Genomic DNA, 15,148 nt, shown 5'->3' with positions numbered 1-15,148 from the left:
ATTCAACTCCGGAGTGGGTTTCACACATCCTTTTTGCCTGTCTACAGTCTTTTAACGGTGCTGCCTTTTCCCCCTGGTGCTCCAATGGTGAAAGTTGGCGATCCACAATGTAGAAACATGTGGGTTTTTTTGGTATTGTTATTTTCAAAGTGTGTCCATGTAAAGTTGGCTATCATGGGATTCAGAGTTTCCCTCTCTCTCTCTCAGAATCCAGTGTTCCATGGGGAAGTAGCTTGTGCGAGCAATGGTTTGAACAGGGCTGTGATTTATTTTGGAAAAATTTGTTGGATGAAATGCCAATGTTGTTTATTATGAAAACTTTGGTGAAGAAGGAAAACCACATCAAAGCTGATTAGCATGTTATTTGGGTTTTGGTTTGAGGTGTGTTAATTTTTTGTAAGTGAAGCAGAGTCCTTCAAGTAAGTGGGGGGTTTTGCCCTATAATCTTTGTAATTGTATGGCCAGAAACGTTGCCAAGTCATATGTGGGGGATCCAGTCTCGGGGAGTAAATTCAGTCCTGGAGGGAGAGCCGGAGATTGGCATAAACTTTGTGTGTGGTGGCTGAATTAAAGAGTTTTGATTAAGGTGTTTTGTGTTTCAGGGATTTTGAAGGTTTCAGTTTTTTGTATATTGCTTGGATCCAGGAAGTTCCTTGACGTTTTGTTTTGTTATGTTTCAGTTTCAGGATTACTGTACATTGCCTTTTGTCTAAGGGGAGAATTATGATTTCTGGGCCCATAATGAGGTTTTGAGGGCTTTTCCTTCTCTTTTGGTTATGTACTAGTGTGGTTTGGCAATATGGAGAATCTTTGCTGTTTCTGCAGTATCTCGTCTGGCTTCCTCCTTTGGGAAAATGGGGAAGGGCGGATTTCAACCTGGGCAATGATGTCTTTAACTGGGTTCGGTTGGTAGTAAACAGAAAGTTCCTCCATTTGCCAAAATGGATGTGTTCTTCTTTGGAAAGAAGCTGCTCTGGTCGTGAGGTGTCCAGCGAGGTTTCAGCTGATGCTTGTGGCATGTATTGAATTTTTATGTTCTGTCTTTCCGTGTGCTCTGCAATAGCTTATCTATTTTTTGTTGTAGGTGAGGGCGTCCCCAATTGTGTCCCAGTCTTAGTTGGTCTTCCTTGACTGATGCTGAGGTGGAGTGGATGCAGACTCCTTGTCCGTGTTAGACAGTTCGTTGCGGGTGGTGTGGGTATTCCGTTTCACATAACATGTCCATTTGGTTTGTAGAGAAGGTTAGCCGTGGGGATATTAAGGTACCTTTTTGCTGTGAGAAAGTATGTTTAGTGTATCTGGTCTCTGCACCTTAGTAGGAAGATTAGTGAGGGCAGAGTAGATGTGTTTCCCCTGGTCCGTAGTTTTTATTCCAGACTCTGGGTGAACTTGAGACAGTTTGCTCCCCATAGAGATCGTCTAGAACAGGCCTCAGAGCCCAACTACCACAAAAAACTATGGATGCTGGCCATGAAGCCCGTTACAAATAGGGGAATGTTCAGACATGTCCCCACTCTATAAATATTCTGAAGTGATAAATAATATTTGCAATGCAGCATGTGTTTTCCTTCCCTTTTGCTTTGGTCACTCTCAGGATGTGCTATGTTCTATGGCAGGTGACCTTTGCGGAGGTGGCAGTATATGTCCACATTGGAAAAGGGAACTATTGGAAAGCAGAACCAGAAATGTTTAACAAGGAAGTCATGATGGAAAACTATGAAGAAGTGGTCTTTCCTTGGTAAGAAACATGAGCCCATTTCCCTTCTTATGGGAGCTGGAATCCGTTCATATCACATTGTCAATATCACTATGATTCCACCAATCCTGTGGAATCCTGGGATTGTCAGTTCATGAGGCACTAGAGCTCTCCAGTTGAGAAAGTCGAAATACTCTATCTAACTGACAATCCTGCAATTGTTGAAGAAAGGACACATGGTAGGTTAATACGTTTGCTCCCAAAGGCTCCTCAGCATAGACCACACCTAGTTTACTGAGGTATTCTGGCCCTATTCTGGACTTTCCCAGAGGGACCATCCTATCAACACAGAGGGAGACTCTCTTTGCTTTGTTCTCTCCTTACTTCCTTGCTCTCACATGCCTGATCACCTTCCATTTCTCCTTCCACTTTCCCCTCTGCCCTCCTGCAAAGCTTCAGCTTCACTTTCAGCATACAGTGGTACCTCGGGATACGAAATACCCAGGTTACGAAATTTCCGGGATACGAAAAAATCCCATAGGAAATAATTGTTCCGGGTTACGAATGTTTTTTCGGGTTATGAAAATTTTTTTGGTGCTTTTCGGCGCTATTTCACACGGAATCGCGGCTTTTCCCCATTAGCGCCTATGGGTTTTCGGCTTGCGAAGGCTTTTCGGGTTACGAAAGCGGCCGCGGAACGAATTAATTTCGTAACCCGAGGAAGCACTGTATCTTCCCTGCCATTCTATTTTATACATTCATTTTCTCTCTCTCTCTCTCTCTCTCAGACACATACACACAGCATTTGATGTAGGAAAGACAATCTGAGGTCCATTTGGTGGAAAAGGGAAGATAATGAATATACAAATAAATAAATAAGAAAGGCTCAGGAATGGGGTTGAAAGTTGGACCCCAATTCTGGTGAGGGTCAGGCTCCAGAGAGGAGCCTTTAGGGGGCCACACTGAAACCCCAGGAGATCTCAGAGGGCACCCCCCATTGTATCTATTGTTTCACCTGGGGAAAAATGAAATAATGATTTGCTCCCCAATATCCCCCAACATCCCTTAGGGGAGGTGGGTGCAGTTTTCTCCCCACTGGGCCTTCTCTGAGCCTGTTTAAGGCCAGGGAAGCCCTTTTTCCCCAAGAAGATATTGAAAGCTTGACCAAACCCTTCAAAGGCTGAAGGAAGGGTAAAAAACACCTCAGTAAACTAGGTGTGGTCTGTGCTGAGGAGCATTTGGGAGCAAAAGTATTAACTACCATGGTTCCTTTCTTCAAAATTGCAGGATTGGCAGTTTAGAGAGGAGTATTTCGACTTCTCAACTGGAGAGCTCTAGTGCCTCATGAAACTGAAAATCCCAGGATTCCACAGGATGTGGAATCATAGTGATATGACAATGTGATATGAAAGGATTCTCAGCTCCATAGGAAGGGAAATGGGCTCATGTTTCTTACCCAGGGAAGACACATTCTCATAGTTTTCCATCATGACCTCCTTGTATAAACATTTCTGGTTCTGATCCAATAGTTCCCATTCTTCCAATGTGAAATATACTGCCACATCCACAAAAGTCACCTGCAATAGAAAATAGCCCTCATCCTGAGAGTGACAAAGCAAAAGGGAAGGAAAACACATGCTGCATTGCAAATATTATTTCATCACTTCAGAATATTTATAGAGTGGGACATGTCTGAATATTCCCCTACAGTGGTACCTCGGGATACGAAATACCCAGGTTACGAATTTTTCGGGATACGAAAAAATCCCATAGGGAATTATTGTTTCGAGTTACGAAAGTTTTTTCGGGTTACGAAAAAACTCCGGCGCTATTTTAAATGGAGCCACGGCAGAGCCGCGGCTTTTTCCCCATTAGCGCCTATGGCATTTCGGCTTACGAAGGCTTTTCGGGTTACGAAAGTGGCCGCGGAACGAATTAAATTCGTAACCTGAGGCACCACTGTATTTGTAAAGGCTTTCATGGCCAGCATCCATAGTTTTTTGTGGGTTAGTTGGGCTATGAGGCCATGTTCTAGAAGATCTCTATGGGGAGAAACTGTTCTAAGTCACCCAGAGTCTGGAAAAACTACGGACCAGGGAAACACATCTACTCTGCTCACTAATCTTCCTACTAAGGTGCAGAGACACAGATACCATACCATACTTTCTCACAGCAAAAAGGACCTTAAAATCCCCACAGGCTAACCTTATCTACAACCAAATGGAACATGTTTATGGGAAAGAATACACACCACCCGCAAAGAACTGGCTAACACAGACAAGGAGCTGCTATCACTCCACCTCAGCATCAGTCAAAGGAAGAACACCTAAGACTGGGACAAAATTGACAGCCTCACCTACAAAAAAAAATAGAATAAGATATGGCAGAGCACACGGAAAGACAGAAATAAAAATTCAATAAATGCCACAAGCATCAGCTGAAACCCTCGCTGGACACATCAAGAACAGAGCAGCATCTTTCAAAAGAAGAAACATCCATCTTGGCAAATGGAGGCAACTTTGCTGTTACTACCAACAGAACCCAGTTAAAGACATCATTGCCCAGGTTGAATCCGCCCTTCCACCATTTCCCAAAGGAGGAAGCAGAAGAGATAATGCAGAAACAGCAAAGATTCTCCATATTGCAAAACCACCACCTAGCTACATAACCAAAAGAGAAGGAAAAGCCCTCAAAGACCTCATTATGGGCCCAGAAATCATAATTCTCCCCGTAGACAAAGGCAATGCCATAGTAATCATGGAAACAGAACAATACAAACAAAAAATCAAGGAACTCTTGAATCAAGCAATATACAAAAAACTGAAACAAGACCCGGCCTACAAAATTCCCATGAAAACAAACACCTTGAGCAAAAACTCCTCCATTCAGCCAACCACACGTCAAAGTTTATGCCAATCTGAGGCTCTCCCATCAGGACTGCATTTACTTCCCAAGATTGGATTCCACACATCTGACTTAGCCAAGTTTCTGGTCACACAATTACAAAGCCATATAGGGCAATCCCCCATTGCATCAAGGACTCCGCTCGCTTCACAGAAAAAATCAACAACTTCGAACTCAAACTCGGAGACATACTAATCAGCTTTGATGTGGTCTCCTTGTTCACCAAAGTCCCCATAATGTACACCATAATCCAACAAATTTTTCCAGAAGACATCACAACCCTGTTCAAATATTGCCTCACCTCAAGCTACTTCCAGTGGAATAATGGATTCTATGACAAGAGAGAAGGGGTAGCAGTGGGAAGCCCTCTGAACTCCATCATAGCAAACGTTTACATGGAACATTCTGAAACCAAGCCCTGAAAACAAACAACATCAAAAAAGCTCACAACATGTTTCTGATATGTAGATAACACTTTCACCATCTGGAGCCATGGAGAAGAGCTGACCATGTTTTGAACCATCTGAACAACATCCACACAAACATCCAGTTCACCATATAAAAAGAAAAGGAGGGAAAATTGCCATTCTTGGTTGTCCTGGTACAGAAAACCTACACATACAGACAAATACCTGCACAAGAACTCCAACCATCTTCCAGGACAAAAAAGAAGCACAATAAAAACAATGGTAGATCGGGGGGAAAGGATGTATGACCCCCACTTCCTGGAAGATGAACTGAAGGACCCAGACTGGGCTCTACAGGCTAAAGGTTACTCCAGCTCAGACATCAGAAGGGCTGCCAGACCCAGAAGAACCCATAGGGGTGAAGACAAATTACAACCCAAAGGTAAGGTGTTTTTACCACACATCAAAGGAGTCACAGACAGAATAGAGAAACGTGTTAGAAAAGACAACCTTCAGACAATCTACAAACCAATCAAGAAATTCCAGCACATGCTGAGCTCAGTGAAGGACAGGAGAAACACTCTCATCTGCAGACAAGTCTACATAGGGACCACCAAACATAGCATCCAAACATGAATCAAGGAACATGAGAGACACTGAGACTGGGTCAGCCAGAACAGTAGCAGAACATGTTATAAATGACCCTGGGCATAACATGCTTTTTGAAAACACTGAAAATCTGGATCATACCAATAACTATCAGGTCAGAATGCACAGGGAATCCAGTGAAATCCACAAACACCTGGAGAACTTCAACAGGAAAGAAGAAACCCTTAAAGTAAAGAGAGGCGGGTTACAGACCGCCATTAGGGACGTCCTGAGGACATCCCAGTTTGAAAAAGGGGCATCTCTTCCAGACACCCCTAACCCTATCATGGACAGAGTCCAGCTCAGTGAGTCCGTGACAAATGGCGGCGGCCATTCCACATGGCCGCCGCCATATTGATGTAGCGGATGCTGTGCGTCCGCACGTCGCGCTCTGGAAGTGACGCCATGAGTGTGCGACTAGCGCCTCGCGGCATCTCTTACAGGACCCAGGAAGGAGCGCGATTTCCATGCTCCTTCCTCGGAGCATCCGGGAGCCGCGCGGTTTGGCCGCTGCGGCTCCCGGACAATGCAAGCAGAGGCGGAGCCAGACCGCCGCAATCCGGCGGTCTGTAACGCACCAAAGTTTGGCTACCAGTCCTGAAAAACTCCAAAATCAAGTCCCAGCAAATGCAAATGAAAACCACTCAGGGTAAGGGGGGCTTTCCCAGCAGACAATGGATCCTTAATTTAATAAGACACTCTGAGGCCTTGCCATTCAACAACAGAACAATTCACAGATCAACATGTGAATCGCTTCTTCTCAACCAACACTCTCCCCATTCTCTTCCCTGCCAGCATTCTCTGAAGATGCCAGCCACAGCTGCTTGTGAAACGTCAGAATAAACTCTTCGAGAACACAGCTTCATAGCCCAAAAAACCTACAAAAAACTATATTCCTCTGTTTCTTTTCCTTAACTTTTCCTTAACTTTTCTTTAACTTTTCCTTAACTTTTCTTTAACTTTTCCTTAACTTTTCCTTAACATAACAAATATGGCATGAGGGGAAAGATAAGGCTACAATTTGGATTCCTGGTTATCTAGATTACTCATGTGAAGAGAGACTTTGTTTAGCACATGGAATCTCTTCCATGCATATCTTCCCAATTTGCAATATTAACTGGTACTAGGACTAGGATAGCCTCACTCTATCAGCACACTTTTTTGGATTTCCAGCCTTTATTGTCAAGTTCTTTTATGACATAAGACAGAACATTACAAGATTCTCTTCCTATCCTTGAAAATAAAAACATGAAAATCACAAATTAAATAATTAGGGATTGATGGCTATCATGAGGCTCAAATCCATCTGTCTCAGTCAAGTGCCTCTCTCCGACAAAATCGTAGACCAACCCTGTCTAAAAACCATGGATTTAATGCTCATGCAGGAGTAGAACAAACCCTCCTCGTGGATGCTGTGAGGGGCCACCATTGACAATAACCCCAGTCCCACTACCCCTGGCTCTAATGGACTGAGGGGGAAAGCAAGGACAAGGAGACAGAAAGCACTGACCAGCTGATCCACTTCAGAACAGAGGATGACCACCCATAGCATCTGACCACTCACAAGCATCCCAGTCTGATAAACTCCCAATGGCTCTATCATAAATAAGGAAGGGGTGAATGTTAACCTGTTCCAAGATCATCTTTCCTGCAGTTTCTTCCACGGAGAAAGCTTTCAATGTTGGTTCTCCTTCCTCCCTAACTTTGAAGACCATATTGGATCTATGCACACCTGCAGAAAGTACAAATGGAGGTGTTCTATATGTGTATAGCTTTATGTCATTTTCTATGGACCACCAAAAAGACTATTAAATGCCTCTGAGAGCAAATCAAGCCTGAATTTACACTGAGAGACAAAATAACTAAATTGAGGCTGTGATGGGACCTTCCTTATAGGGCCAAAGTTACCTTTTAACTTTCTCCAGATAAGGCCCCCCTTCACTGACACCTACCCACCTTTTACCCTTTTAATACTCTCCCTAAATATATAAGGGCTAGGGTCCCAAGTGTCATCAACATATCAATTCAGTATGGTAAGTAGTGTGCTTGCTTTCATTTACATCATGGGTAGGCAACCTGCGGCCCGTGGGCCGGATGTGGCCCGGCAAGGCCTTGGGACCGGCCCCAGCCCGGTCCTGCCGCCGATTGCCGCCGGGGCCTTTGGGGGGCAATTGTCTATAGAAGCCTCAGAAACATGCATTTTTATTAACATTTTTTTAAAAATAAGCAAATTTTTTTTTGCGTGTCCTCCTTTTTTAAAAAAAAGTATCTTCCATTTGACAATTTTGTCCTACATTTGTCCTGGTTTATTTATATATTTAATTTTAAAAAAAAATATTTAATTATTTATTTTTTGGCTTCGGCCCCCCAGTTGTCTGAGGGACAGCAACCCGGCCCCCAGCTCAAAAAGGTTGCCTACCCCTGATTTACATTGTCTAGAATTCACTCAGATAGAGACCTCTGTTAATAATAATAATAACAATAATAATTTACCAGTATTTATATGCCGCCTCTTCCACAGGATTAAATAAAAAACAATATAATATACAACATACAATTAAAATACCTCCTGTCAATTCCCTCCCCCCCCCAACCATACTATAATAAAAAGAATTAAAAGAATTAAAATTACAATAATAAAACAATCAAGCCAGTCAGAGACAAGGGGATGGGCTGTTGGGTGATGGTCTATGTCTATGGGAGACTGGGTGGATTATTCAATGAAGAAGGCCTGTTAGAAGAGATCCGTCTTGATAACCCTTTTGAAGATGCCAAGATTCGTGATCATAGAATCATAGAGCTGGAAGAGACCACCAGGGCCATCCAGTCCAACCTCTGGCCCTGCCAAACATCACAATCAAAGCATCCCTGACATTCTGGATCTCCTTGGACAGGCCATTCCATGGAGCAGTCGATGAAAAGGCCCTTTGGGTAACCGTCACCAACCTGGTCTTTATTGGTTAAAGAAGGTTTTTCTCAGAGTACCTCAGTGTGAGTGTTGGATTGTATGGAAGGAGGCAATCCCGCAAATAGGTCGGACCCAAGCCCTGAAGGGCTTTGAAGGTCATAACTAACACCTTGTATTGTACCCAGAAACTAATAGGCAGCCAGTGAAGATTTTTTAAGATAGGGGTAATGTGGTCACCTCTAGCTGTCTGGATGACCACTCTGGCTGCCATATTTTGGACTAATTGAAGCTTCCGGATTAGGCACAAGAGTAACCCTATGTAGAGTGCATTGCAGAAATTGAGTTGCGAGGTTACCCGGGCATGCATTACAGTTTCTAGGTCCCTCGAAAGGACGCAGCTGGCGTATCAGCTGAAGATGATAGCAAGCACTCTTAACTTCGCATTTATCTGGTCTGACATCTGAAGCAACGAGTCTAGGAGTACTCCCAAACTTCTAACACAGTCCTTTAAGGGGGAGCGTGACCCCATCTAGGACTGGTTGACCTATCCTTATACCTGACTTAGTGGGCCTGACAACAAGTATCTCCATCGTCTCTGGATTCAGTTTCAGTCTGTTTTTCCTCATCCGATCCATTAGCACTTTAAGACATTCATTGAGAGTAGAGATACCATCTTTGGTATGAACTGTGGTCCGAGGCATGGAGAAATATATTTGGGTGTCATCAGCATGCTAGTTGCCCTGTGTTTCTGGATGATCTCACCCAGCAGCTTCATATATAGAATAGAATTGGAGACAGGATAGCACCTTGAGGGACACCAAATTTGTGCTCTCTTTTTGAAGAGCAACTGTCTCCAAGCATCACTTTTTGGAATCTACCTGAGAGATAGGATTGGAACCACTGCAATGCAGTGCCTCCGACTCCCAACTCTTCCAGGCGTTAACCTAGTGTGGTTGTGTTAACATACACTTGCAGGCTTATCATAGTCCCTTCTGGACTAACTAAACCCTATACTGTATGAATCCCTCTCTTACTCCCAGTCAGATTCCTTATCTGATTCTCAATGAAGAACCTCTCAGTCCCTCCTGCTTTTATAGATTCTAATTCCCCGGGAGCCCTTCCCCCCCGTCTACCTGAACTGTTATTGGCTGTCAAGAAGTCAAGCCTGCCAAGCAACTCCATTATATATTTGCCCCATACAAGTCATTGCTCTGTGGAGGCCCTCTAAGGGGTCTCTATAAAGGGCAATGAAATCCAAGCAGTTGGCCCTCCACATCTGCAGCTTTGACTTATGTGGATTTGATTATTATGTTCTTTCTAGGAATCTCTAAGTCCTCTAGCACAACTCTGCCAGAGGCTGACCATAGAGCTATGTTGGCGAAAGAAGATGTTCCTAGAAAAAACACTTCTCTAGGCATTTGTATGTCCTCCGGCACATTTCTATGACCAACTTCTGGCAGATGTTGACCATAGAGTTGCATTGGAAGACTTGAAAAAAGTGGAACCCCAAAAATCATGGAATCATAGAGATGGAAGACTACAAGGGCCATTCAGTCCAACCCCCTGCTATGCAGGAACTCTCAATCAAAGCATCCCTGACATAGAACCCAACAAAAACCCAAAAAAGCTGAACCCCAAAATCAGGGAGGTGGGATTAAGAGATTACCCCACAAAAGGGGTGGAGCACATGTCACTTTTAGTTTGATGAAACATGTACTTCTCATAGGTGTACTCTTGGGCAAAAAGAAAAGGGTTTTTTATTCACATTTTTTCTACATTTATGGGGGTCCTTTACCCCTAACACCAGTGAATGTGGAGAGACCACTGTATAACCATTCCCAAAATGTTACTCTTATTTTTTTTACTTACTGGATTTATATATCTATACAATATATCATATTTCATACCAACGTACTAAACACATAACAGTAGATCTTCATCTATTTATATTACTACATTTGCAGATGATTGTATCCTGTTTTCTTTGCATTTCTTCTTACAACACTTTGACAATACTATACATAAATAATCCATATTTTTCAACTAACTTTACTCACCATGTAATACTGCATTACTTGCAAAAACTATCTAAGTTCGTAGAATCATAGAATTTGTACAGTTGGAAGAGAACACGAAGGCCATCCAGTCCAACCTCCTGCCATGCAGGAACTCTCAATCAAAGCATCCCTGACAGATGGCCATCCAGCCTCTGTTTAAAGACCTTCAAGGAAGGAGACTTCACCACACTCTTAAACAGTTTGTTCCACTGTCGAACAGCCCTTACTGTCAGGAGGTTTCTCCTAATGTTGTGGTGGAATCTCTATTCCTGTAGCTTGCATCCATTGTTCCAGATCCTGTTCTTCCTTTTACACTTCCTTTTACTGATTGTCAAATGCATTCTTTGCTAGTTTTGTTTGTGTAAAATCATTTAAATACTAATACTAATACAGCAAGGCCTTATTAACTGCGAACAGCAAGCCTCCCTTTTGCCCAGTTGCAGCACATGCATATGTCCATGCTGTCATTACGGACAGCCCCGTTGTTCCTAATGGTGGCATAGCCATGTACACATGCCACCACTGGGGACAACAGAAATCAAGGTCTGTGGATTTTGCTATATATGGGAGGCTCCAGAATGGATATCCCATATCCGAGTCCCACTGTCATATATATCATATATATATACATACATAACACAAAGTGGCCAAAATCTACTATCATGGGTGGAGGGCACAATCTGGCATCGAAGAATGTACTTACAAGAATAATAACACACTTCAACAATGTACTACACAACCTAACAAACTTGCCAGCAAAATCCAGAAATCCTGGATCACCATAGCAGAACAACTTAAGGCACAACAGCAAAGGGACCACAGGATTTTGGACAGGAGTGTTCTCTGTACTTGCAGAGGGCGCCTCCATCAACTCTGTTGATTGTCCCCATGTGCTCTGCCTGGGACCAAGGAGCCTTCAGCACGGGAATCGAGTGAACTTCTCCAGGATTCTCGACCTGAAAAAGCGTAGGTTTAAGACATGGAATTTGAGAAGAAAGAATGGCAACAAGTCTTTGGGGAATGGGTTTGGGCCAGTGTGGTATGATACTCCACCCAACCAGCCAGGAATGTAGCACCTCATAAACCAAATTGAAAATTGTAAAAAAAGAGAGTTCAAAAGGTGGGATATACATAATTAGTATTAGTTTTTGTACAGTAACACTAGTTCCTTGTAATTTTTTGTATATGGTAAACACAAACAATTCCTGGAGCCCACAGCGTTCCAGGCCTGGCCAAAAACAATGCCAAATGTAGGCGTTACAGACAGCCAAATAAGCTGCTCGGTCACAGTGGAGTATGGTGTTTCATGATGCATTGTCTAAGAGTCCAGAAGTCACACCAAGCACACTCCAGCCCTAGGACTGGGCGTGCCTTTGGTGTGGCTTCTGGACTCTAGGACGGTGCATCATTGAAACACCATACATCCACGTGCTCGAAGCAGCTTTTTTTGGCTGTCTGTAACAGGCCCTTGATAGTCATCTCCCCAATCGTGGGAATTGGCCTCCGCAGGGCAGAAGTACGTGCGCGTCAATACAGGGTTAGGGCTCCATGGCACTACATTTTGCTCTTGCGCATTATGGCGGCGTAAGGCGCATTGGGCGCCGCAAGAAGCTGTATTTTGCAGCTTCTTTTTGTTGCATGGAGGGTGCGCGTTTGGCGCTGGGCTCCTCGCCAGCAAAGACGACACCAGCGACCGCCCTTTTTGGGTGGTGACAGTGCCTATTAGTTCCGTTTTGCTTCATGTGAAGCAACCAGTTTTCAGGCTGATATAAGAACTTCCATGGCCCCGGTTCTGAAAGAAATATGTCTCCTGATTTCTACTTAAAACCAGGCAAACCCCTAGCTGACAACACCCACTGAGCTATTAAAAACAATATTGACTGGGGGTCCTGTTCTTCAGTCTGTTTACCGGATTGACCAACGGCACATATTCCCAGATTGGGGGTTGCCTTTTTCCAATTTCAAAAAGGGGGAAAGGAACTGCCTTTACGAACCCATCAGACTCTGAGTAAATTGTAAATTAATATAAAATAAATAATAAAATTTTATTTTTACGCCTTCTTACAATAGGGCGGTGCACGCATAATCGACTTACAAATACAATAAAAAAAAATATTAAACCCACATTAAAACAATTCTGGCAGCTTGCCAGTGCTGTCGGGGGGGGGGGGTGATACTAACTGGAGCCTGTATTCGGGAATGCTACTTGAAGAGTCTTTATTCTTTGAACTGGGAGGGAGGGCCGAGCGGAGCTCCGGGGCAGCGAGTTCCAGAGGGTCGGGGCCGAGATGGGAAGTCCTCCTCGATGTGGGGCTAATCTTGCCCTGGACCCTCAATTTGCTGCCAGATGTTCTGAGTGTGCGGGGCGGATTGTCAATGGGGAGAGGCGACTCTAGGTATCTGGGCCCAAGCCTGTAGGGCTTTATAGGTTATAACCAACACCTTGTATTGCGCCAGAGCGAATAGGCAGCCAGTGCAGATTCTTTAAAGTACAGGGTGTATATGAATGGCCCTGGTATGCAGTGACCATCTGGCTGCCATATTTCTTAACCAATTGTAAGCTTCGGTTATGGTACAAGGTTGCCCCATGTAGAGCGCGTTGCAGAAATCAAGCGAGAAGTTACCAGGGCAGTTACCGTTTCAAGTCCCTCCGCCTAGGTAGGTTGCGCTGGCGAATCCGGAAGCTGTACAGGTTTCCGCCGTCACATCCACCGGAGTTAAGGTGGAGCGACGAATCAGAGCACCCAGACTGCGTACCGATCTTCAAGGAAGCATGATCTTTTCAGGACAGTGGAACACCCATCCCGGGCCTTGCTAAGGCCATAGGAAGATCCACCTGTTATGGAGCGAATCTAAGCCACATGCTGCATTTATTATTTTTATGGAAGCTTTGACTCTCCAGGGACAACTTTGAAAGAATTTTAGTCTTCTAACATCGACAAGAGATTGGCGCACTTATGAGGCTTATGAAACATTCTTTGAAAGTCAGGTTAGCCTGCTGGTCTCTAGCAAGAGAATACCTACTTGTGTTGGTTGTAAGATAGGACGTATTACCCTAATTATCAATTCTATATTAACTTCTGTTAGCATCTGGATTGACAAATCTCACCCCCTCCCCACCCCGGTTACAGACGGCCAATCTATACTTTTATGCGGATGAGGCTACTACTCTCATCTCAGTCAGAATAGGCCTGAGACGTCTTTAAGCGCTCTAGCTTTATTGTAAGGGACAATAACTATATTGAAACAAAGACTCTGATATTTATAAGAAATGACCAGCAAATGGCGATAGATAGTCAAAATAGAATAGGTAACTTGATAAATCTGGTTATTTTCCAGTCAACGGGCTTTGGAAACTGCAAATGAAGGACCATCGCAAACACTGAAAAAGTACTAAGCATTTTTTCTATACCAAAGGTGGAAATAACTGCGCAACTCAGTTTTCGTCAGTAAAAATATCCCAGATCTATACGGCTCCCAGATTTACGCAAATGGATACAGGCCTTTTGAAGTTGTCTAATGCAATCACAGGAATCCCACCTGTGCCCAAATGAATTTCATAGAGACTGGACAAACTTCTTGGAGGCACGAATACGTTATTTACAGTGAATCTTGGTTAGAATGCTTTCTGCATGTGGCTGTACCATTAACTCCATCTAAATGGGAAAAGACATTGACCACAAATTACAAATCTGTGTTCCCGAAAGATACTTCGATCCAGGGGCATTCAAGCCAAAACAACCAATTAGGCAAAGATCTAGAACTCCAAAAAGCTCGCAGTTGGTCTGTATTTATTCAACTACTGGAATTGCGCTGGTTCATTGCTATGGCAAATTAATGACGAACCTATCAATTCCCAAACAGGAGCTTCACGCTACTAATAAATGATTATCTTCTCACTACTTGAGGGCAGATCAGTAAATCCTTTCTTGAGCAAAATGCCCTTGTACCAGGAAATATGAAAGGTCATCACATACTATTTCATGTCCTTTTACGGAGCTCACAAAGACTATCACCCAGTCTTTTAAATAAACCGGGGGATCTGAAACTTTTATTAAATACCTCCTCCCGACTGGATCAGAAATATATTATAATTGTGTACTCAAATAACGAAACTGGCACATTCTGGGCATCTGGATACGCAGAAAAAAACAAAATTATTCTAAATTAAGAGCACATGGGCCGAGTCACTCAATCAACTAAAGTAATTCTTCTTTTTAGAATAAATTCATTTTTTTGCGGTGGTTGTACATTTATCTCAATGGCGATTTACCTCGTATAAAAGCAAACAATATGGAATAATCCACTATGCATTATATATGCTTCTTTATAACAAATAATTATTATGAGGATTGACTACGCAACGTAGTTTTAGGCTGGCTTGACCGTAAAAAAGTACTTATCAGGAGCCCACAGCAAAAACATTGAATTTCGGAAACCTTCTTTGACTTATAATGAATCTTCTCCACTTTGTACCATTTTAATACGAGTACTCAGATTTGTTCCCTTGAGGCTTCCATGCTGAAAC

The 15,148-nt window shown here is 43.3% G+C and overlaps 1 protein-coding gene across 2 annotated transcripts in view; it reads right to left on the bottom strand.

The window, feature by feature from the left end:
* The window catches only part of LOC121922974 (zinc finger protein OZF-like), a 109,687-nt gene extending 98,177 nt beyond the window's left edge, over positions 1–11,510 (bottom strand). The window contains exons 1-3 of one of the 2 annotated variants that reach the window (XM_042452996.1): positions 11,474–11,510; positions 7,284–7,392; positions 3,153–3,297 (exon numbers count right to left, since the gene is read on the bottom strand). In XM_042452996.1, coding sequence (XP_042308930.1) covers positions 3,153–3,297; positions 7,284–7,370 — 232 coding nt within the window. In that variant the 5' untranslated portion in view covers positions 7,371–7,392; positions 11,474–11,510. The remainder of the gene's footprint in view (positions 1–3,152; positions 3,298–7,283; positions 7,393–11,473) is intronic. The other variant, XM_042452997.1, reaches the window with a different exon arrangement.
* Positions 11,511–15,148: the final 3,638 nt, after the last annotated feature.

Source organism: Sceloporus undulatus, chromosome 2 (assembly GCF_019175285.1).
Source record: "Sceloporus undulatus isolate JIND9_A2432 ecotype Alabama chromosome 2, SceUnd_v1.1, whole genome shotgun sequence".
Classification (NCBI taxonomy): Eukaryota; Metazoa; Chordata; class Lepidosauria; order Squamata; family Phrynosomatidae; genus Sceloporus; species Sceloporus undulatus.
Note: the sequence above shows the minus strand (reverse complement) of the source record. Positions and strands in the feature narration are given on the sequence as shown.